Below are 22,015 nucleotides of genomic sequence, written 5' to 3'. Positions count from 1 at the left end.
ATTGAAGAGTAAGACGGTGGAGGAGGACGACAAAGGGGCAAAGGTACTCAGAGGATATTCCTGCTTATAAAGCTTGATTTAGCCCCTTCTCCTTGGGTGTATTCAGATACTTTGATACCTGGAATTTATATTTAAAATTCATAAAAAGTTAACCACTAAAGGTGCTGTTGGTTCCCTTTGGGATAGTGCATCTGTGGTTTGTTCTGTTAACATTCAGAACACAGCCTGGTGTGCGCCTGCGTCGGCTGCTGCGGTGGGAGCAGCCCTGCGCAGCAGGGGCCTGCGAGCTGGTGGGGCTGGTAGCGCCTCCTGTGCCCAGGGCGGGCGTTGGATGCTTCCAGAGTGCTGCTCCCGTGTGATTCAGGTGTGGCCGGTGCAGGCTGTGGAGATTGATGATGGGAGCTTGGCCTGTCCCCTTCACAGGGCATACACGTCCATGGGCAAGGCTTGCCTGTTGCTAGGTTTGCACATTCTCAGACAGAAGAGCTGATTGCTCAATAGGAAATCATGCCAGTCTGCAGGGCTCAGGGGAAGCCCGTGTGCAGCTCTTCTTCTTTTTCTTTTCTAAAGGACAAAGCATTTGGAGCATTAACAGCTTCTTTGCCTGACTTGTAAGAAAGTTAATTTTGCCTCTGGACAGTCCCGTTGATAACTTCTGTTTTTTATTAAGTGATAAGTCACATGCTGAAGTCATACGGACCAGTTGATACTTACTAAGGAACGATTTGACTCCTCTAATTCTAGTCAGTGGACTTGCTACCCTGGTGTGTGTTGTCATCTCTGCTGGACATCACTCCCTGCCTGTCTTGGGCTCCAACTGCTCTGTCTGTGGGTGGTGCCCAGTGCCACGTGCCACAGAGCAGAATGCATTTGGGTGCTAAGATCTTAGATTTTCCTGTGAGGTAAACACACTGTACACTGGGAGACGATACAGTATTTCTTGCCCTTTGGTATATTCCAGAAAGCTATATTTGCTTTTTTTTTTTTTTTTAAATTTAAATCAGTGCTGATTTAAAAGGTGATTTATCAGCTTCCATGCTGATAAAAATAGAAAGAGTTGACCTTTGAACAACATAGGGGTTGGGGTGCCAACCCCCCATGAAATCGAAAATCCATGTAAAGCTTTCGACTCCATAAAACTTAACTGATAATAGACTGCTGTTGGCCATAAGCCTTACCAATAAGGCAGCCCATCAGTTAACACATATTTTGTGTATGTATTACATCCCATGTTCTTACAGTAAAGCAAGTTAGAGAAAAAATGTTACTAAGAAAATCCCAAGAGAAAATACGTTTAAATAAGTACTGTACGTATTAAGAAAATCTTTGTGGAAGTGAACTTGTGTGGTTCAAACCCATGTTGTTCAAAGGTCAGCTGTGTTTTGGGGGGATGTATTGTTTTCAAGTTCTCAGTTGTAGAAATTTTTCCTTGTCAGAACTTTGTTTTTTGTTTTTTTTTAAAGATTTTATTTATTTATTGGAGATCACAAGCAGGCAGAGAGGCAGGCAGAGAGAGAGGAGGAAGCAGGCTCCCTGCTGAGCAGAGAGCTCCATCTGGGGCTCAATCCCAGGACCCTGGGATCATGACCCAAGCTGAAGGCAGAGGCTTTAAGCCACTGAGCCACCCAGGCGCCCCTCCTTGCCAGAACTTTGATGCCATGTCCCTACACATAGTGATCTCTTCTGTGCAGTATTGTTAGTGAAGCTCGTTGGCCTGGCAGGATCAGGTAGTCTTGTGTCTACCTGTGTTCCTTCTTCTTCTTTTTTTTTTAACCTACATTCCTTCTTCTGAGCTTGACGTTTTACTCACCGCAGCTTCTTAATGGCCAGTGTTAATTTGTGTTATTTCTTAAGCAATTTACTCGATAACGTTTTGTTATAAACTTGACATTTGACGTGTTTTATAGTTAAAATTGTACTTTTTTCCCTTAGCGGCATTCAAATGCTTCACAGTCACTTTGTGAAATTGTTCGCCTGAGCAGAGACCAGATGTTACAAATTCAGAACAGTACAGAACCAGATCCCCTGCTTGCCACTCTAGAAAAGTATGTTTAAAATTGTTCTTGTTCTTTTTTCTTATCTTTTTTTTTTTTTAATTGATGCTATTTGTTGTGTTACCAGTGTGAGTGGTTGGTAAGTCCTCCATCTGTGGGAATCATGACCCTGCAAGATACCCTTGGGTGGGGGGAGGACCGGCTTATCCGATCTCAGCCATTTGTGATGCCCAGTGGACACCCGCAGGGTAAGAATGTAAAGAAATGACATTTATGCGTAGACTTGGAGCTTTTGAAATAGCTATAAACTAGAATTCCGTTAAGCTGTCGTAAGATGGGGTAGTGCGTGCTGAGTGTGGGTTACTGCTCCGCAGGTCTTTGGTGAAGAATAATTTCATACGCAAACTGATTTGACCCATCATGGTCAAGGATTTTACCAGAAGTTCTTCTTAGGATTTACTGTGCCTTTGCAGCTGACTGGGGGCGACCTGACCAGACCTGATTCGAAGGGTTACAAGCCTTGTGTGTTTTTTGTCTGTGTACTGCTCTGTTCTTATTTTGAGACGATTCCTTGTGAGCAGCCATCTCATGTTTGGGTGGAAAATAGGAGGAGGATGGTGTGCTGTTTTGAAATTTGTGCATGGCCAGCCCGTGGATACTAGCTTCTCTAGATTCGCGCATTTTCGGAAGGAATACCTGCCGTTGCACACGGGCACACATTGGGTCTGCGTGCCCCCAGTGAGAAGAGCGAGGAGCAAATTAGAGACGTGGTATCATTTTTAAAGTCTGTCATCTGAGAAGTAGAGTTGTATTTTCCCAGGAAAGGATTTGACTGATTCTCTGAAGTAAGCGAAACTTAAATTATCAGCTTCTAGGTAAAACGTCAGTTTCCTTCTCCACTTCTGTTATTCTTGGCACTAGGGCATATATACTCTTTTTGTAAATATAAGACATTCCACATTCAAATACTAGTAATTATAGTAGTGTAAGGTTCAACCATATAAAATTGCCCTTTGAGTAGGTTAAAAAAAAAGGTTGAACACCATCAGTCTCATGGTTCATGACAGCATTGTCTAATAGAAAGAAAAGTCAGATGTCATTTTAACTCACTGAGCCACCCCGGCACCCCTCAGATGTCATTTTAAATGATGTAGTGGCCACATTCAAGTAAAAAATAGGTGAAATTAATTTTAATAATATATTAAATTGTTAAAAATATTTGAACAGATGCTTATTTAAAAAAAAAAAATCACTGAGGTATTATACATTCTTTTCTTTGCCAGAGTTTTGGGAAAGCCAGCGTGTATTTTACACTTAGGACAGGTCAGTTCACACTCGTTACAGTTCAAGTGCAGCGGCCATCTGGGACCGCAGGTTTCCCCCAGATGCAGGACCGGGCAGCAGTTCGTGCTGAGTTTCAGCACTCCCGGAGCCTCTTTCCTGGGGAGTGTGGCCCTGGAGCCTGGGTAGGGCCCAGTTGTACAGTTCAGACTGTGTCTTTAGTCCCAGTGATCAGGCAGCTCTAAACGGAACCATACATGGCAAGAATTGGGATTATTGAATATTCGTTGGAATAAATGTCTTCAGAATCATGGTCACGATGAGTTAGGGGTCTGAGGATATCACCGGAGTTGGCAGTGGGGAAACTTACTGTACAGCAGTGCCTCCTGCATCCTTCTTGAGAATGAGAACCAGCCCCCTGTAGTATAATCAGACATGCTTCCGTGTTACGGTGATTCTTTCAGTAGCTATTGATAAAGAAAATACACAGTGACCAAAGGCTTCTACGGGTTTGGTAAACTTATTAATCATAATAGCATTTGTGTATGGCTGATGTATTACTAGGTGATAATGTACAATATTTGATAAACTGAGAAATAGAGCAATATTGTATTATTAGGCCAATCTGCTGGCCGTACATAGTATTCAGATGACCCAGCTCTTTATATGGCCTAACAGCCCACAGTTGGGGTGCCACAGTATGTATAAACACTTAAGTGTATGTGTGCTGTAGCACGTAAACAAAAGTTCGAAACGAGCTCAGGTTAGAGAGGATGGTCAAGATGGGCAGACGTACCAACAGGTCCCTGGGAAAATGGATGCGAGTGTTAGGCAGCCATTAGCTTGGGTAGCAGTCAGGGCTTAAATTGAGTATATGCAGTTTAGTGGCCCTGGAATTCTTCAAAAGTCTAAAATTCCTTTAAAACCAGTTGTGTTAGAGAAGGTTGGACTGTGCCGCATTGATTCTTGATACGAAGGAGCTTAGAATGAGTTGGAGTTTGATCTCAGTCGGGCCAGGTTGCGTTCCTCTGACTACCCGTGTACAAAGCAGTCAAAACAAAAGTGCGCCGGAGTCTCAAGACCTGGTAAAGTCCTTGCAGGGCTTCGTGTGTAGAGCAGCTCCTGTGGGGAGTTTACTAATGCTGATCCGAGAACTTGGGTTTTTTTAAATGTGAAAAAAAAAAATCCATTTCTCTGACGTGTAAATAAATGCTTTTACTGTTGAAGGAATACGAAAGCGCTCGTTTTACCCTGTCTGAGCAGCTCAGTCCTTTGGTTCGTGATTCCTTCTGTAGCGGCTGATATTCTTGTGTTTAGATAAGACTCATAATACAGTTCAGCTGTATGTTAACATCTTGACCATCCGAGTTTTGCTGGTTATCATATCATTTTGTCCATTAGTGGGACGCTTTCATGGTTGTAGGCGACTGATGAAGCCATGAGCTAGGGAGGGCCTCTCTGGGAGCCACTCCCTCAGGCGTCAGTGTCTGTGAGCCTGTGACGCACTTGTGATAAGGAAGAACATTCTTCTGGAACGAGAAGGTGGACATCTGCGCCTGGACGCTGGGTCCATACTCTCCTGTGGCGTGAGGCTGCGCTTGGACGCTGGGTCCATACTCTCCTGTGGCGTGAGGCTGCTCTTTGAAAAACAGATGTATTTCCCGTGAAAAAGCTGCCTGTTTTCTAGAGGCCAGTCTCAGGCCTAGTATTCGTTCTGTAGACTTACTGTGTGTTGAGTGATTTTTATAGTGCTGTTTTGGGTGAAGGTCTCACCATTTTAGTGCCGGTCTGGTAGTTGAAAGCTTCTTCTAGCAAGGCAGGGGGCGGGGGGAGGGATCCTCTGAAGTTAGCTTAGATACCAGTTTTATTTGCTTCCCCCAAATACAAAGGAGATTCTGTCCTACTTGCTGCCTTAGCCTGGCAAGGGGACTGGTGTTGGGTCGCAGTGAACTGAACTGTACTGCGGGGTGGCTGGTGTCTCTGCTGGGTGAGCGGCAGGGGCAGCCCAGCTGTGTGTCCCGTTGTGAGGGTGAGGGTGGTCCCAGGTTTCCAACCACTCGGATTCTGAAAATTACCAAGATCCTAAGACACTGAGACCTTCCTTGAGAACGTCCATATAAATTACCTGACAAGTTACCCTTGTGTTTTACATTCATCGTGGCCTTGAGTGTGTAATGGGAAGAGCCTGTAGAGAACGTTTTGGCTCTAGTTCAGGCAGATCTGCTTCTTGCCTCCATGTTATTTTGATTGACCAAATTTTAATTGTAGGGTGAAATGCAACAATTGATCTTTTACATGTTTTAGATCTTAGTTAATTATACATTAATGCTTTTGTGGGAAGACATTTATGGGTTATAATTAGCCTTTTTGAAAAAGTCCCCTCATTTTGTGGGGTGAGGAGCTCCAGATTTTCTTACCACCCACAGCCGCCACCACCAGCACCCTGATTGGAGTGGGAGGTGACTTCCAGTCTGGAAATACTTGTTGGCTCTCGACAAGATCGGAGGCAAGCAGGGCCCAGGTGACTCTGCTGAGGGGAGGGAGTAGGAGAGTACCTATGGGAGAGTTTGGTTTTGGAATAAGCAGGATCACTTGTCTGGTTTCATAAATGTATTAAAAGTAAAATGTTGTTACAGGAAACAGATATGCCCAAGTGGGGTTGAACCTTTTATAGAGTACTTGCCTTACTGCTACCATGCTCTTTTTCTCTGACATTACTGTTAATTAATCTGACATTACTGTTAATGTTACAATTAGCACCTGACTGTTGATTTGTTTCCCTAGGCAAGAAATTATAGAGCAGCTTCTATCAAATATTTTCCACAAGGAGAAAAATGAATCAGCCATAGTCAGTGCAATCCAGATACTGCTGACTTTGCTGGAGACGCGACGGCCCACGTAAGCTTTCCTTTTGTCTTACAAACGCTGAGCCATTTTGTTTTGCTTTTAGATTTCCTAGAAACTGATAAAAGTTGTTGGTTGATAAGCTTCGGTCTCTTGCCCTTAAACTGCAGGTGCTGAGCATGTCTCCACCGTAAGAACTCTGACTTAGTTTCAGCCGAGGTGGGCTGTAGGGATCTGGTTGAAGATAGTGTTTGGTGAGCACTGGGCACTGGCAGTGTTTGGGTATTTGCAGTTGTTACGAGAAGTAGCTACAATAAGAGGTGTCATGAACAAAATGTGTAACACAAGAGAATTGTGCTGTCCCGTTCAGATGGCAGTTCAGGAATGCTTTCTGTCTTGTGATTCTTTTCTGCACATGCTGACTTGAGTCTTCCGATGGGCTCTTCAGGGATTTCACATGTAAGGGCCCTGCGGTTCGTGAGGCTGCTTTCAAATGGGTGGGCAGAGGGCTTGCGACCTTGAAGGAAAAATTGGGGCCAAGTGTTTCAGAATCAGAAATACAGTCTGCTCTTCCCATGTATGTGCCCTGGACCAGCCAGATGATGTTGGTCATGTTACTCTTGGCAATTTATGTTCGGTGCTAATTCACTTACAGATTGTCAGAATTTTCTTATTTGTTCCCTGGAGCATGAGGGTTTGAAGAGGTGGGTATATGTGAGCGCTCCGAGAATATGTGGTTTAGAGATTAGAGTTTGTATTTTCTCACTCACTGTTAGATTTGTCCAGCGAACCAGAGGGCGTGAAGAGGACAGAGGAGGCTGCTGTCAGCATAGGAAAATCCCGGCCATCCAAGGTTTCTGGATGTACTTTTCATGGTGTCGTATCGGGTTCAGGCAAAGTAGTGAACATAGTCGTTCCGTTTCCCAAATTCCTGACCTATGTTCCCGGTTTGGTTAGTGTTTGGTCAGCGGCAATGGAAGGCAGTTTGGGAGCAGTGCTTCGAAGATCTTGTACTTTGGGGATTGTTTCTGCGGTTATGACCATCTTCTCCTGCACACTCTGTTGTAAAGAATGTTACCGGTGACTTTTAAGGTCTTCATCAGGTGGTGCGGGCCTGTCATCCTGCTCCTCGTGCTTCACGGCCGTTGTGCCGTCTCCTTGGATGGTTTGAACGCACCTGAAATGGTGCTGTGAGGCTTCTGTCAACTCCCCTGACTTGAGAAGGGAATAAATCTGAGAAAAAAGGTACATCTTCGCAAATGGAAGAAAGGAAACACAGAATCAGTTGTACAATCTAGAGCAGAGAAGATAAAACAGTAAGAAAAACAGTAGAAGGACATTTCTGACCAGAAGGAACTTGTCTTCAGATCAGAAAGTGACAAAATGCTACAAGCAAGATTAAATTTAAACGGAATGGGGGGGGAGGCACTCAGATTTTAGGTTTTTCCCGATGAGATTTATGAGTCCCAAGAAGAAAGGACAGATCTTTGAAGTATCTGGATAAGAAAAAATGGGTTAACCACAAAGCAAATCAGATTACCAGGCCTCTCGTATGTGAAGCTAAATAAAGACGGAAAGCAGAGGGCAGGACTGTGCCCCGGCGTACTGCTGCTGACTGTGGGACACGTGCGGGCAGAGCAGGCCTGCCCCGACCTCTGTGACCTCAGCGACCTCAGCATTCCATCTGGCTTCTGTCCTGGCAAGAAGTACCTGAAGCTGGACTCGACCAAAACCAAACAAAATATTAAAGAACTTAAGGGAATAATACTTTTTTTTTTTTTTTTTAAAGATTTTATTTATTTATTTGACAGAGAGAAATCACAAGTAGTCGGAGAGGCAGGCAGAGAGAGAGAGACACACGGAAGCAGGCTCCCTGCTGAGCAGAGAGCCCGATGCGGGACTCGATCCCAGGACCCTGAGATCATGACCTGAGCCGAAGGCAGCGGCCTAACCCACTGAGCCACCCAGGCGCCCAAGGGAATAATACTTACAAAAGTGGTGATAAATGAAGTGAATAGGGTTTGAAAATTACTCGTATGAATGTGAAGATTAAATATTCAGAATGAATAATTGAATAAGTTACGTGTTGGAATAAAACAATACATTTTAGATTATTTTAATAAAACTCAAGAAATAAGGAGATGGTATTAGCTCTTGGCCTTACACCAAGGAGCTGGGGTACTTTCATAGTTTCATTTTTCATCTTAGTGAAATTAAGGGTTCAGGTACGTTTTCTATAAATGCAGAACAGTAGTAGGCTAGGCCACTCCTGGAGCTCCCTAGGGGACAAGGAGGTCAGAGACACCTTAGAGTTCTAGATGCCAGGGGAGTTTGCACAAACCTGTAAGCTGTTCTCGGGGAAGCGGTGGTGGGGGGGCAGGCTGAGAATACCAGAGAAAGTGTCCTTGCAAAATGGGCCTCAGGAAACAGCAGCAGTCTTCAGGGGAAATGCACATGTCCCCACTATAATCCTTCCCCTGTCTCGTATGGAACGAAGCTCTTGGGCCACTAAGCAAAAATCCTGTGGTCATAAAGACACAGGTGAAGACACTGGTGAAGACCATTTGCAGTGGGAAGAAGGGATCAGGAAAAAATCTTCTAGGCCGTGAGAGAGGCAGGGATACATTCTGGGCTCTAATGATTAGAGATCCCCACTGAAGGAGGGTCAGTGAGAGTTAGGGACCCTTTAGCTGCCTAAGACAGGCTAACCCAAAACGACACCTTTCCCTGCTGCCCCCATTCCATCAGGCCTCCAGTAACAGCAACAGTCAGCTGATGGAGGTAAGGCTGGGGGGGGGGGGGTCTTTGTCAGGCTCAGGAACAAGCCTAAAGGGCTTAGCTTCAGCTAAGAGTAAGCTAAAGTGTGATGTGGAGAGAAACTTGGCAAACCAGCCTTAACTATAAATACAGAGTAACTTGAGACGCATTTGAAGTCTGTAATACGCTGAGGGGAATCAGTCCTAGCAAACCTAGCTCAGCTGTTGACCTCAGATTGATTTAAACCCTATGCTGAAGGTCTAGAGAGAAAGAGATGTGTTGGTTCCAGAAATAATGTTTACATTGGCTTATACTGCCCTACACAACTTGCCCACCTTTCAATCAAAAACAACCAAAAAGATAAACAAGATAAAAGGAATCTCAAAAAACTATGAGTACGAGTAGTCAGTAGAAAAAGATTTTAAAATGCTGGAACTGTCTGACAGTGGAATTTAAAATAACCGATAAATATGTTAAAAGATTATGGGGGAAAAGGAACAGTATGTAAACAGGTGGGGGCTTTCAGCAGAGTGAGGGAAGAGCATAGGAAATGCCAGAACTAGAAACCACAGCAGAAATGGACAGTGCCTGTGAGCTTATTGGTGAACTTGGACTGACTTGAGGAAGGAATCAGTAATGGGACATTAGAAATTATCTACATTGGACCATGAAGAGTTAAACCAAAAACACTTGGTTTGTGAGCTACAAGGGTCTATAAGTAGCGATACGCCACTGGAAAAGAGGGTGAGTGCCCAGATCTTGGTTTCTCACACCATTCTCCAGAGAGAGGAACCAGAGCTCCTTGGAGAAATGGCCATTCCTGTGATGGGGGCAAGAGGAGCCTAGAGCATCGCGTAGTACAGAAATAAGGAAGTATTAAAACTACAAAACTTTGCAGTGTAAGTGGCAGGGGTTATGTCAGAGGAACGCAGGAGCCGGCTGAAAGAGCTTTCATTGGCCAAAGCTGATTCACACAATCAGTGACAACAGCATAATAATTGGTACAATAAAGTAAAGCTGTGTTGTCTTAGTACCCGAAGTACAGAATATGCACTGGTTCGTACTGTTAGAAATAAATGGAGGAGATGGGACAGATGTCCCCTGGAGAAGAATTTCAAATGGTTCATGTAAATGCTTCCTCCTCAAAGGGGAAGAACTAAACTGCCCTCTTCTCAGTGTAGACCATGCGCTGTGACTCCTTCCAAAGAGTTCTTTGTGGAAAGGTAACAAAAAGAGCAACTTGTCAGTGACTCTGGCAGACACTTCCTCAGCTGGATAATCAAAGTGATGAGCCAGCGCTAAGTGCTGTTGACAGTTTGCACTTTTTTTCACGGGGTAGTAACAATGACATCTTACCTGTGGTCTCTGTCTCAGAGACCCTGTGATCATGAGGAAAACATAAGACGGATTCCAGTGAAGGGACATTCTGCAAAATACCTAACCAGTGAAGCCTGAGTAACTGTCACAGCCAAGAGGAGTGAAGGAGACATGACAACTAAATATAATGCAATGTCTTAGGTGGGCTCCAAAATGAAGAAAGGCCTGCAGGTGGAAACTGAGGAAATCTGAATAAAGTGTGGATTCTATGTATCACCCATGGTTTATTGGGACTTGTGTCATACTAGTGTACAATAATAATAACGGGAAACCGGGTGTGGGTTATGTGGGAATACTGTGTACCACCTTTGCAAGTTTTCTGTCAGTCGGGAACGGTTCTGATAGAAATGAAGAGAGCATCTGGAGAGAAGGCCGGTGGGAATGCAGAAGCTGGAGCAGCAGTGGCAACTGGGCTGCCCGAGTGACCCTTGCAGAGCCTTGCCGTGGCCACATCACGGTGCACAGTCTTTTCAAATGCACATGGGACTTTTATCAGGGTAGATCAGAGTCTCAGCCATGAAACAAACCATAATGAGTTAAAATAATATACACAGTATTAATTCAGACCATAATGGGTTTAAACTAGAAATCAATAGAAAAAGATTGCTGGAATGAAGCAACACACTTTAATAAATAACCCCAGGGTCGAAGAGGAAATTAAGAGAAATGAGAAAATATTTTGAACTAACTGATAATGGAAATGGGGCACATTAGGATTTGTGGAATGAAGTGAGAGTAGAAGGAGGAAAGTTCTAGCATTAAATGTTTGTATATATATAGTTTAAATATATTTATTTAAGAGAGAGAAATCACAAGTAGGCAGAGAGGCAGACAGAGAGAGGGGGAAACAGGCTCCCCGCTGAGCAGAGAGGCCGATGCGGGCCTCCATCCCAGGACCCCGTGATCACGACCCGAGCCAAAGCCAGAGGCTTACCCCACTGAGCCATCCAGGCACCCCATTAAATGTTAAGAAAGGAAGACAGAGTTTAAGGAAGACAAAGTTTTGTGTCTGGGATCTAAGTTCCCACCTTAAGAAACTGGTGAAGAAAGAGCAGAAGAACCCATAGCGAGCAGAAGGGAGGAATTAATAAAGATAAGAGCAGAAAACAATCAGAGAGATTGAGAAGGGAAAAATAATGCAGAAAATCAGTGAGACCTAAATGTTCTTTCTTTGAAAGGATCAATAAAATCAGTTAATCTCTAGCCAGATTAATGAAGAAAATGTAGAAAAGATCCTCATTACAAATTGCAGGAGTGGAGGAGAGGGCATAACTGCATTCACACAGACATTAATAGTAAGAGGATACTCTAAATAACTCAGGTGACAGTTTCAGTGAGTTAGAGGGGATGGGTAGCTTCCTTAAAGGAGGAGTACTGCCAAAGCTCACTGCAGAAAGTAATAGGTAAACAGCCGTAGCAAAATTGAATTCCCATTTAAAAGCTTCCAACAAAGGAAACTCTTGGCCCAGATTGGCTTCATTGGTGAATTCCTCCGAAGATCTAAGGAACTTCAAGAACATGGAAAAGAGGACGTTTTCCAGCTCCTCTTAGGAGGCCATCATTACTTGGAAACTAGACCAAAATATTACAGGGAAGAAAACCACCACAATTACGCAGGAGCCTAGATGCAGAATTCCTCAAGAAAGTATTAGCAAATTAGACCCGGCAGTGTATTAAAAAGACAATATATCATGACCAGCTGTGGTTTATCTTGGGAATGCGAGGCTCGTTCACCCTTCCCAGATCAGTTAGTGAGAATGGCCAAAATCCAGAAGATGGACACCACCAGGGGCAGGTGAGATTGTGGATTAACAGGAACTCTTATTTGTGGCTGGTGGGGACGCAGAATGGTACAGCCACTATAGAAGACAGTTTGACAGCTTTTCACAAAACTAAATATAATCCAGCTCCTTGGTATTCACCGAAAGGAGTTGAAAACTGATTCCACACAAAAACCTGCACATGGGTATTTATGGCAGTTTTATTCACACTTGTCAAAACTTGGAAACAACCAAGGTGTCCTTCAGTAGGTGAGTAGGTAAATAAATCATGGTATATCCAAACAAATATTACTCAGTGCCAAAAAGAATGAGCTGTCAGGCCTTCAAAAGACACCAAAGAACCTTGAATGTAGATTACTAAGGGAAAGAAGCCAGTGCAAAGACTACAAACTATATGATTCCAAATACATGACTTTCAGGATAACGGAGAACTGGGGGGACCATGAAAAGATGAGGGGTTCGCAGTGGGGAGATGAAAAGGCAGAGCATAGAGGACTTTTAGGACCGTGAAAATAGCATGATGCCACAGTGATGGGTACGTGTTGGCATACGTTTGTGTAAGTTCCTTAGGATCCCTGGAATGTTCAACACCGAGAATGAACCGTGATGGTTGACTGTAGACTTTGGGTGATTATGTTGCGTCGTTGGTGGGTTCAGTGATTGAAACAGACCGCTGTGGGGGTGAGGTAGGGGGTGTTGGTAATGGGGGCGGCTGTGCGCATGTGGGGACAATCTCTGTACCTTCCCCTCCACTTTACTGTGAACTTAAAACTGCTCTGTAAAAATAAAGTCTCAGTGAAAAAAATCAGTCTATGTAACTCATACTAACAGATTAAAGAGGAAAGACCAGTCATTTCAGTAAATTCCTTTATAATGAAAACCTCTTAGTAAATTAGTAATGGATGGGATCTTAGAAATTGATAAGGCTTCCGTTAAAAACAAGTCCATAGTTGATAGCGTTCTTAATGATCGGAGACTGAAATGATAAAATCAAGAAACATTGCAAGGATCTTCACCATTGCCAGTCCCAGCCCGCAGAGTAAGGCAGGAGAGGAAGACAGAAAACTGAATCTGTTTGCAGAGGTCAGGATTGTCTTCATAGAAAATCCTAAAAAAATACACAAAATAACCTCGTAGAACTAACAAGTAAATATAGCAAAATTATAAGATGTAATAAGGTCAGTATTCCAAAATGAGTTGTATTTCTTTATAATAGCAACAAACAACTGGAATTTGGAATTTTTATGAAATACTGTTTACTGTAGCACAGGGAAAACAAAACAGCTGGATATACATCTGTTTACAGATACACTGCTCAGTATTGACGGGCTGGAAGAGTGCCTGGTAAATGGAGAGAGCTGCTGCGTTCATGGTTTAGAAAGTTCAGTGTTGGTGGGAGGCCACTTCTCCCCAGGCTGATCTGGAGTGTCTGTATAATTCCAGTCCAAATCAGAGCAGGAGTCTGCTAATTTCTATAGAAATTAGCAAGCTCATTCTAAAACTTACATGGAAATTCAAAGGAAATACAGTAGCCAGAATAGTTTTGAAAGAGAAAAGCAGAATTGGAGTGCTGGCACTCTCTGATCTAAGGCTGCGGTAGTCGGGACCAAACGAAAGGATAGACACACAGATCACTGAACAAAACAGTCCAGGAGCAGGCCCTCGCGGTATGTGGTCAGCTGGTTTTCGACAGAGATGTGGAGGCAGTTCAGTGTAGAGCTGCCTTTTCCACACATGGTGCTAGTACATCCATCTGCAGAAAAAGGGTGAGGGGCCTCAGTGTGTGCCTTGCCCATTACGCAGAAGCTACCTCAAAATGAATCCTAGGGCTAAATGTAAATCCCAGAACTATGATGTTCTAGGAGAAGGTAGAAGGAGGTCCATGGGCTATGTTAGGCAGAGATTTTGTAGATGTTTATCACCAAAGCCCGACCCATAAAACAAAAGCTGATAACGCGGATTTCATAAAATGCTCTTTAAAAAAAAAATTATTTATTTATCTCAGAATGAGAGAGAGAGAAAGTGCTCGAGCAAGCGTGTGCACACAGAGCTGCAGGCAGAGGCAGAGAGAGAAGCAGGCTCCCGACTGAGCAAGGAGCCCGACGCGGGACTCCATCCCAGGACCTTAGGATCATGACCTGAGCTGAAGGCAGCGGCTTAACTGACTGAGCCACCCAGGCATCCCCATCAAATGCTCTTTGAGAGACTCTGTTGTGGGGCGCCTGGGCGGCTCGGTTGAACATCCGGCTCTTGATTTCGGCTTTGGCTGTGGTCTCAGGATCCAGGGATTAAGCCCTATGTCCTCCAGCTCTGTGCTCAGTGCAGAGTCTGCTTGAAGATTTCTCTCCCTCTGCCCCTCCTCCTGCTGGAACTCTCTTGTTCACTCTCACACATACACTTTCTAAAATAAATAAATCTTTAAAAAAAAAAACAAAAAACAAAAAACTTGTGAAAGGAAAAAGAGCCACAGACTGTCAGAATATTTCCAAATCATGTGTCTGGGAAAGGACTTAAGAACACTCAAAACTTTAATAACAAGGAAGACAGCCCAGTTTTTAAGGTCAAAAGATTTGAGCACTTAATAAGTAAAATGTATTTGTGTAGCAGATACACACATGACAAATGGCTGTCATTTGTCATCACTGAAGTTCAAGTTAAAACCCCATTGAAATGCTGTGCTGCACCTTTTGAACTTGTATTTCTTTCCTGTGGCTGCTGTAACAAATTACCACAGACCGTGGCTTAAAGCAGCAGAAGTTCCTCTCTCTCTCTCTGAATGCTGAGGGTCCAGGATCAGGCTGTGAGCAGTGCCACCTGCGTCCGGGGACACTAGTGGGCGTTCATCCTCTGCCTCTTCCAGCTTCAGTGGCTGTTGGCCTTTTTTGACTTGTGGCCACCTCTCTCCTTCTTTACATCACCTTCTGTCTATGTGTCTGTGTCTCCTCTCTTTGGAGGACATTTGGGATGTCATTTAGGGGCCATCTGGATAATCCGGGATAATCTCATCGCAAGATCCTTAATTAATTACTTCTTTAGTCAAGGTAACATTCACAAGCTGTAGGGATTAGTGTAGACCTCTTTGGCGGGGCGGGGGCACCGTTCTGCCCACTGCATAACCAAGCCAAACAAGCCAGACAGGGAGTCCTCAGTGCTAGCGACCGCGGAGAACGGCTGGAGGTCCCGCACGTTCCTGTTGGGGACGGAGAGTCCTAGGACCGCTTTCTCAAAGCGGTCCGCGGAGTTCCGTAGCCGTTCATTGTATTACCCAGCGGTCTCTTAGGTATTGTCACAAGGAAAACGTATCCCTCAAGACTGTGAGTGAATGTTTATGTTGCCTTTTCCATAATCACACAAAACTGTAAACAGTCCAGAGTGTCCTTAAACTGGTAACCGGATGAAGAGGCTGTGGCACCTTCAGCCGCGAGAAGGAACGCACTCTCATACGGAAAACATTCAGCACTTCTCGTGCCTTTCCACATGTAACGCAGTCTGGATTGAACATAGTTCTGCTTGGAAACATCAGCGTGGTTTTTGTTTTGGAGTCGGTGAATTCTTACACACATCTGGAGGAGTGAAAGTGTGAGAGCAGCCGGGAGATGCCGAGCGTACCAGTGATGAAGCGGCCTCCTGTGCGTCACACGCGCATCACTGGTTGAATGACCGTGGCGGTGAGGCAGCAGTTCGTTCCACACTGCGGATACGGGCTAGCGCCTGAGTCAGAGCTGGTGTAGAAAATGATGCTCACGAAGTATTTATTAAATGAACAAATAAGGTTTATATGAGTGCTTAAGGAATTCTAGTATATGGTTTTGTATGCTTTTTCACGTAAGGCGGGAAATGTGGATTTTTTATGAATGCGGTTTAGACGGTGTCTCACCATTTGAGAAGTACCGTATCTGTACCTGTTTTGTGTGAAAAATAAGTTCCAGATGAATTAAAATACTAGAGGAGAAGTGTATACATACTCTTAGAATTATGGGCTTGTAAGGAACTTCTGAGCATGGCTCCATGGATAGAAACTGTGATAAAAGCTGTATTGGGCCACATCAGTTATTTTCTAAACCCCTAAACATGAAAAGCACCAGAGCAAAAGTTCTTCCCATTCCCCTTTCCCTCCATCGAATTTCCCAATGCCGTTATGTGCGGCTCTGAATTAGAAGCGGTCTACACGTGTGGAGTGCTTTCAGAAAGTGTCCTAATAGCCGCTCTCCAGCTTTGCGTGAGTGCACCCCTCCGCGGTGGGCCCCAGAGAGACCGTGTAGACGCACCCGGTGTCCGTAGGGGAACACACAGCTAGTGCGTAGGGATCCAGGGCCGGGGCTCTGCCGCTGCGTCCTGGACTACTGGTTTGCCCTGATTCCCAGCTGACAAGCCACACCTACATTCTTAGGCCCCCCCCCCCCCCTTAGGTCCTTCCTCCTCCCACTTCGAGACCCTGTGGCGCATGTGGTCATTAAGGCCCATTGGGATTGCACGCCTCATTTTACTCGTAATGGGTTCTCCTGTCAGCAGTAGATTAAAATGAGTGCAGAGTGAGCTTTATGGGGCAGAGTGACTTATGCTTTTTAAATAGGAAACAGTGTTGGTTACCCAAGGAAAACTGTATGGAACAGATACAGGCTTGTTGACTATCAGCATCCCAAATAGCACACAGTGCGGTGTGCCCTCCAGTTCAGGGATCTGATCCCTTTCTCTTTCCATGCCTCCTGGTAGAGACCTGCTGTTGGTATCAGGTATAAAGGGCGTAGAAGGTTTGGGAGGATGGGAAGGAATCACATGTAACTTCTCGACTCTGTAGGCCTGTGGGTCGCAGGCCCTGTGGCTGCTCCCCAGCAAGCTTGTGTTAGACCCTCTTCCTATCGCTCCAGAAATGTTGATCTAATCATATTTATGTAGCTTGTATGGATCTACCTACATGCTGATAGGGAACACCTTAATTTGTTATGAAATTATATTAAAATTAACTTGCTTTGTTTTAAGATTTGAAGGCCATATAGAGATCTGTCCACCAGGCATGAGTCATTCGGCTTGTTCAGTCAACAAGAGTGTTCTGGAAGCTATCCGAGGAAGACTTGGATCTTTTCACGAACTCCTGCTTGAGCCACCCAAGGTAGGGCAGCTACCTTAAGCATGGCCGGGTCATGGCTGGCCAGGTCAGTAATTTGGTTCACACACTTGTTAGAAAGTAGATGACCTTGTGGGGAATGGAACTGGTGATGACCTCCAGCATGTACAGACCAGCCCTTCCAGCTGTTACTGCTTTCCAGCTGGTTTTTAATTGGCTTTTATCTGATGTAGTGTCCGTATTGATGAATGGAGTAGAATTAAAAATAAGCAAAATATTTATCTATTTCGGAAACAAAGCTTTTCTTTCTTTCTATAAATTCTGGGTACTTTTACGCCGGTAAAATAAACAGTCCTCACACTGTGTTGTTTTCACTTTTGAGTTTAAGTTAATCTTTTAGGAACTGATCTTTGAGACTGAGTTGCCTTATTCAGAGTTGGAGGGTGGGTCAGTCTGATGGACAGATACCTTGTTGAAGGACTAGTCGGCAGAGCGTGACTCGGAGTGCTAGTGTTTCCTTGGGGAGCACCAGCTTGCTAATCCACAGCGACTTTACTCAGGGAGCCTGCCGAGAGCACGGGTGGCAGGCCCCATGAGGCAGCGCTGTCCACAGACCCCAAGTGCTAACCGCTGCTGCTCCCCAGCCCTCGGGGGCGGTGCGGAGATTAAGGTCAGGGTCAGGAGCTCTTCCTGTTAGACTCTGTGGAAGACGCAGGTCTGTGAGGGGTCCCCTGCTGGCACCAGTTCTGACATTTCCCTTTTTCCTCCTGCCCTCGGTCATCGCCAGCAGTGGCCTAGCTGCTGTAGTACGTGTCTCTGAGGCATCTCCTCTGCAGGGTGTTGGGAATTGAAGATCGTAGTTTTTCCCTTCTACGTGAGGTGCTTTCGATGTAGTTTAGCGTTTGTGGAGGGGGAACACAGAATCATTTGTGTCCTTGATGCAGAGAATCGAGTTCAGCTTCAGTTGATCTCTTCAGACGGCTGATGCCACCAGTGTCCTGTTGTCTTGTCTGTGTTCAGCCGGTGCTGGGTGCGGGCCAGAGCGCTTGGCGTTCACGCTCCGGGACGGTGCCTCTGCCGGTGGGTAATGGTTGTGGTCAGTGGTGTCCTTCCTGGCAGACGTGAGAAGCAGCGTGGGAGAGTGAGGAAAGAAAAGGATTTATTTAGAAGAAGCGGAGTCCGTGAGTTCAGTTCTGTGTGTGGTTTTGCTACGTGGCATGTACGAGTAGATTCCTGAAGCTTTCTCACGCGTCTCTTGGTCGGAGCTGCCTTGCAGGAGTCCAAGTGAGAACCTTCCGACTCCATTCGGCCTTGAGAGGAGCGGGCAGAGGAATCGGGAAAAAGGCAGCCTCGATGCTGGGTTAGAATTCCCCACCCTTTCCTCTCACACCTGTGAGATTCTCAAGTGTCCTGGGTCTGTCTTCTGCGACCAAAGTATAGAGATTCCCTTTTATGGCCAGTAACAGGTTGGAAGTTGATCAAGCGTCAGCGCTGTGATCCAGAAGCAACTTCTGAGTTTGCATTTTTCTCACAGATTGTGCGAAGATTGCAGACCGCGTTCCCGAACCACTTTAACTTGTCTGATGCAGTTTCTGGTCGGGTTTGGAGTATTGATTGCACTTTCATCCCCACAAACTTCTGCAGCTTTTTGCTTTTTTCCTGTGGCGTTTGGAATGTTGAAGCGGGGACACCGGATTTCCTGTGGAATTCCTCGTCCAGGGGAATTACTTGATTCCCCTCTTGGTTATTGCGTCATATTTTGAAGATCTCAAAATCAGCTTTGGCTTTTCCTTCAGATGTGAACCTCAGGCCACGCGGTCTGCAGGGTCCGTGTGCCTAGTGTTTCGAATTAGCACACCCTCCTCCCCCTCTTGTTTGTTTACCGAACTGGATTTAATCAGAAAGCTGCTTCTTCCTCAGAAAAGCGTGATGAAGACCACGTGGGGTGTGCTGGACCCTCCGGTGGGGAACACCCGGTTGAATGTGATCAGGTTGATCTCCAGCCTCCTTCAGACAAACACCAGCAGCATCAACGAGGACCTCATGGAGCTGAACAGCATTGGGGTCATATTGGTAAGATTGCCCCCGAGAGATAATTTGCCCATGATGGTTTATGGATATACAGCGCGTTAAAACCTCACAAATTGGCACTGTTTGTCCGAGACTCTTCTTGTTCTGAGCATGAATGCTCTTTTATACGGTTCTTGTCTGGAGTTCATGGTCAGTTTCTAATGCTCTTGAGTTTTCAGTATTTGTAAGCGCTTTGTGTAAAGAAGTGCAACAGAAAATTTCAGAGATGACTCAGATGTAGACTTCTCTCCCAAGCAGCGCCGCCTGGCTCTGGTGATTGAGTGTAGTCCCCTTCCCCAGGGGATTGTGTCAGCGATAAATGGCTGCTGGTGACAGCATCGTTCTCTTGTCCTAATTAGCAAAGGGACAAGTGTTTATCGTCTTTGTACTGACACAGATCTGTATAACGTATCAGTATGTGGTCTTTCGATTGGAGTTCAGATTCTTCCTTAACACACACAGCTATTAGACTGCTTGTTAGTGGAGGCAGAAACGGAGAGCTCAGGAATTACCTGGATTTCCCTCACCCTTGAGTTTCCCAGTTCCCAGGTGTGTGCTTAGAATCCACAGACTTAGCCCTGGTAGCTGCGCTTGCTTTGTCTGTCCTGCCACCTGCCAGCGCAGAAGGCACAAGGGCTAACGCTTAGCAGGTGTCGTGAGACAGCTGGCCACAGCGTACATTGGGGGGAGTTTGGGCTGTTTGCACCCTACACAGAAGACATGGTAATGTGCATTTATACACCTCTCTTGGCTGATGCGGGCTGTAGATGCCTTTGTGAGAGAGATGATCTGTTTTTTGCAGATCATGGCCACAGAGGGGACATACTCTGTGGCTGGTAAGTGGTGGAGCCAAGATTTGAATTCACAGTCAGTTTCCAACGAGTGCTTGTTTTATCAACCAGACCGTGTGCCACTGGCTATCATTAGATGCTTTTAGTTATATTTCAGCTTGGGGTTAAGTGATGGCAGTATAGGGATAGAGAACAGGAATGTGTTGGAGCGAGACAAAACATTTAAGGACACAGTCTCTTTGGTGAACTTAACTGCTACCCCTGGGGACATAGTTTTTGCCCTGCCCTCTGACTGGTGTATAAAACTCGAGGCACATAACTTTCTTCCCCTGTCCCTGAAGTCGTCAGTTAGTAGCCTCTAATCTTGCTGATAGTAAGTGTGCAACTATTGTTAACTCATTCTGTTGTTAATCTTTAGAACTACTTTTGAGTGACAGCAAATTTGACAAAACTGCTAAATGGGTCATTAATCATTTCCTTTTTCTTTTGAGTTTAGATAAGCAGACTCAAAGAATGTCCTGAATATATACTTGATGCAGTTTGTGCTGTTCGAAATTGTCTTTCCTTTTTGTGGTACTGTCAGCTTTTCGAGCAATCTGGAAACCCATGTACTTGGAGGAGGTCCACATGTCACCCTTCTCAGACCTGTCTTCTCTTGCTCCGTTCACTGATAGTTCCAGGAGTTCCAAAGGCCTGAGTGGTTAGAACCAAGTGCTTATTCACACTCAGGCTGTGCGTTCCTTGAAATTGGAGACTTTCTGTCTGTCTGTCTCCCACATTGCACCTAACCCCATGTCTTGCACACGTTTGTTGAGTCCAAACAAAACTCGGAAATTTCTTCAAAAAGTTTTGGAAGTTAACTAAACTTAATACCTTTTATTATGGAAAATGTAGAAGAATACTATCTCTTTGAGGAACTAACTGTTGTCTTCCCTTGTTCATTGTTGTTTTCTCCTGGATTCTGTGCAAATGCTGGCATGTGGAAAGAGCAGATGTGCTATTTAGTCTGTGTAGTAGCTTTCCAGACCCCCTTTAAAGTAAACTTGTGTTCCTTTTAATGAGTCCTATTGGACTAACAACATACCATGTTTATTTTATTAAACCCCTGTTTGGGAAAGGTATTAGAATAATGGCTTTAAACATTGAAGTAACTGAATAAAAGAAAGCGTCTTTCTTTTTTGTAGGACATGTTCTTCAAGTACACGTGGAATAACTTCTTACACACCCAAGTGGAAATCTGTGTTGCACTGATCCTTGCAAGCCCTTTTGACGATACAGAAAAGAGCACAATTACTGACCAGGACTCCACTGGTGACCATTTGTTACTGAGACACGTAAGCTTCCCGGGGTCTCTTTGCTGCTGCTCCTGGTTCTAGCGTTTTCCCACTCGAGCGGTGTGGAATGAATCAGATTTCAAGGTCAGGGAATTTAACTCCTGTATTCGTCTCACTGTTGGCCCCTGATTCTGTGAGTCATCTCCTGGACAAACAGCCATTAGCTGAACTTTCAGGAAAAACGTCTAAGTGGTCTACTTATTTGCTAAAAACAGTCGACTTGAAGATTTAGAAATCTTCTGGAGATTGAAAGAACCGTAGAAATTGAGCGACTACAGAAAGCGTTTAAAGAGTTGTTCGGCGTGCCAGTTTTAGTTTGTGGGCTGAGCACAGGACAGGAGCGTGGCAGAGGCGGGCTTCGTGCCGCGCTGAGCCTCTTCTGTGGGTCTGTTTCCTTTTGTTAAACACGAGAGGTTTTCACTGAGGCAGCCTTCTCATTTCTCCTTGCTCCCAAGTTGTGTGATTGTGTGCGCTTCCCTAGCTCACGCTGGCTTCCTGCCAAACCTGGGAGCCGGGAGAGGCTAGTCCCTGGAGTAGCAGGCGGAAGGGAAAGAGCACTGACGCTGTGCACATCCCCAGGGCATTGCGCGGCACTGGGGTTTGCCGGAGCAGGCGCCGCCGGTCCCGAAGGACGAGGGTTGCTCAGATTCCTAGACAGAGACCGGCCAGACTGGCCAGGGCCTCATCCTCTTGATTCCTTTTGCATTTTGTTCAGGCTCTG

At 45.1% G+C, this 22,015-nt stretch overlaps 1 protein-coding gene across 12 annotated transcripts in view; it reads left to right on the top strand.

Moving 5' to 3' along the window:
• The window catches only part of PPP6R3 (protein phosphatase 6 regulatory subunit 3), a 139,728-nt gene that overhangs the window by 78,202 nt on the left and 39,511 nt on the right, over positions 1-22,015 (top strand). For all 12 annotated transcript variants that reach the window (XM_059399457.1, XM_059399530.1, XM_059399504.1 and 9 more), the window contains 5 exons: positions 1,933-2,045; positions 6,060-6,173; positions 17,015-17,144; positions 19,020-19,172; positions 21,145-21,294. In XM_059399457.1, coding sequence (XP_059255440.1) covers positions 1,933-2,045; positions 6,060-6,173; positions 17,015-17,144; positions 19,020-19,172; positions 21,145-21,294 — 660 coding nt within the window. The remainder of the gene's footprint in view (positions 1-1,932; positions 2,046-6,059; positions 6,174-17,014; positions 17,145-19,019; positions 19,173-21,144; positions 21,295-22,015) is intronic.

The sequence above is a fragment of the Mustela nigripes genome, chromosome 1 (genome assembly GCF_022355385.1).
Source record: "Mustela nigripes isolate SB6536 chromosome 1, MUSNIG.SB6536, whole genome shotgun sequence".
In the NCBI taxonomy this organism is placed as follows: domain Eukaryota; kingdom Metazoa; phylum Chordata; class Mammalia; order Carnivora; family Mustelidae; genus Mustela; species Mustela nigripes.
This window is presented reverse-complemented; position numbering and strand designations above follow the sequence as displayed.